The sequence below is a fragment of the Andrographis paniculata genome, unplaced genomic scaffold (assembly GCF_009805555.1).
Source record: "Andrographis paniculata isolate CXL003 unplaced genomic scaffold, ASM980555v1 Contig65END, whole genome shotgun sequence".
Taxonomy (NCBI): Eukaryota; Viridiplantae; Streptophyta; class Magnoliopsida; order Lamiales; family Acanthaceae; genus Andrographis; species Andrographis paniculata.
Genome location: NW_026137601.1, coordinates 6,042,859 through 6,044,968, shown reverse-complemented (window position 1 = coordinate 6,044,968; position 2,110 = coordinate 6,042,859). Strand labels below are relative to the sequence as shown.

Genomic DNA, 2,110 nt, shown 5'->3' with positions numbered 1-2,110 from the left:
TCTTCTTGACGGGTGAGGAGCAGATGCTGCAGGGAGAATCAGATCTCTTTTACGGCGCGCTAATCCTGGAGACCTAACCCTAGCCTATTTATAATAGGGCAAACATAATTGTAATTACAATTATGTTCTTAATTAATATTATTAATTTGTCAGGTCACCAAAATAATAATATTAGCGCTTTCATTCCATAACAATCAAACTTATCAGTCAATAATTAATTATATTAATTAGACCACTTAAATAATATGACTGAATAAAATAATGACTTTAACAACATATTCGATACACATATTTGATTCAAATCCAACATGGACGCCTTGTTTGTTTGTGGTCTTCGTGCCTGTAATATTGGCGCTTAGGCTCATTTATTTGTATATTTTTATGAGGTATTGTTCGAATAAAGTATTTCGATTCCGGGAATTAATTCACAACATTTATATATGTATATACTCTAATATTTCTAGAATTAATACAAACAACATTCATTTGGAAGCAAATATTTGCACACGAATCACAACATCAATCACTGCAAACAATAATAATGATAATAAAATTCTGAAATTAGCTTATGATCATAGTGGCTGCTGCTTAATTAATAATTCCTTAAAATTCGGACACTTGTTTTCTATTGAAGAACATTCCAGAAGGGCCGTCATCAGGCAGCAATGCCAGCTTCACAGGGCTCTCCGCGCCTTCTTGTACCGTCAGAAAGCCGCTGTGGTGGTTCATGTCGGTTTTAGTGAATCCAGGGCACACAGCATTGATCTTACAGCTGGGGTGTCTCTTGGCGACAAGCCTTGTGTAGGCAGTCAGGACTGCCTTTGAGATTATATATGAACCCGAACTTGCAGGCCACCCTTTCTCTTTTGCCACCCCATCATTCACATCTTTAAGGTATGCATTAACTACCTCATCCAGTTTCTCTTCTGTCAGCTTCTCCACATTGCTGAGGACCTCTTTAGCCCATTCATGGGATACATTCTGCACAAAAACACATGAATCATTATTTCTTTAATATTCTCAACGTGAAATTAAATTAAACAAATATAATGATTCCTATACTATATCTATATATATATATATATATGATACCTGAAGCATTGCCATGACAGAGGCCATGTTGACAATCCTTGGTGACTGAGAAAGTTTCAGCAGAGGGAGAAGAGCCTCCGTAGTCCTCTTTGCTCCGTAATAATTGATTTGGAAGGCAGCTTCTGCTGTTTCGTAGGTTTCAACTATGATCTCGCTCCAATTGACCTTTGAAGGGTCCTCCGCCATAGACGCAGCTCTCATAGCCTCGCCGTCGACGTTGGCTCCAGAAACTCCGGCGTTGTTCACCAAGATATCGAGCTTCCCAAATTTGGATTTTATGAATTCAGCAAAGGCAGCGACGCTGGCGGAATCGGTGACATCCAGCTGGTGGAAAATGACACGATCGCCGCCATGGCCCAATTCTTTCAATTTCTGGACAGCTTGGAGGCCCCTTTTGTGATCCCTAGCACCCAACACGACAGTAATGTTCCCCTGAGAAGCCAACTGCTTGCAAATCTCGAACCCTATCCCCTTGTTTGCTCCCGTCACAACAGCATACCTGTGCACAAGAACAATCATTGTTGAATATATACAAACAAATTGAAACAGAGCAGATACAAGAGGTGAGGATGAGTTCAAAATGAGAGAGAGAAGATGGTATATTATTACTTGTGAATTGATCCCACCATAATTGCAGATGAAAGTATAATGCAGCAGATCAAGGAAGAAGAAATTAGTAGTCTGAGTTTGTGTATTGTAATTTAGATGGGTTTCAGATTTGGGTATTTATAGAGAGAAGCGGGGAAGGGAGGGTGTGAACAACAGAAAGAGAAGCTTCTTTCTCTTTATTTTTTATTTGAAAGAAACTTCTTCCGTGGGATGAGCAAAGGGAGGGTGTATTTTATTTGTTTATAGTATTTTTGTGCATGTGGATTACAAATTAAAGAAGAAGGCTTTTCTTCGAGAAGAAGTCATTTTCATACACTGGCCAGTTTCAGGCCGCCAATCACAATTGGGAGTTGACTTCCAGAAAGAACCAAAATGTTCATAGCTATCTCTAAAGGGTGTTTTCGTTATT

General features: G+C 39.1%; 1 protein-coding gene across 1 annotated transcript; it reads right to left on the bottom strand.

Moving 5' to 3' along the window:
- Nucleotides 1-416: 416 nt before the first annotated feature.
- On the bottom strand, nucleotides 417-1,834 carry LOC127262446 ((+)-neomenthol dehydrogenase-like). Its single transcript, XM_051291130.1, has 3 exons — nucleotides 1,702-1,834; nucleotides 1,093-1,591; nucleotides 417-981 (listed from the first exon to the last, which is right to left on the bottom strand). The coding sequence occupies exons 1-3, from the start codon at nucleotides 1,719-1,721 to the stop codon at nucleotides 604-606; spliced, it is 897 nt and encodes a 298-aa protein (XP_051147087.1). The 5' UTR covers nucleotides 1,722-1,834; the 3' UTR covers nucleotides 417-603.
- Between the last annotated feature and the right edge of the window lie 276 nt (nucleotides 1,835-2,110).

Coding starts and splice junctions, on each gene's coding strand:
- LOC127262446 (XM_051291130.1), bottom strand. CDS start 1,721: ATGGTGGGATCAATTCACAA. Junction 1,592..1,701: donor ATGGTGGGATCAATTCACAA/GTAATAATATAC, acceptor TCTTGTGCACAG/GTATGCTGTTGTGACGGGAG. Junction 982..1,092: donor CTGTCATGGCAATGCTTCAG/GTATCATATATA, acceptor GTTTTTGTGCAG/AATGTATCCCATGAATGGGC.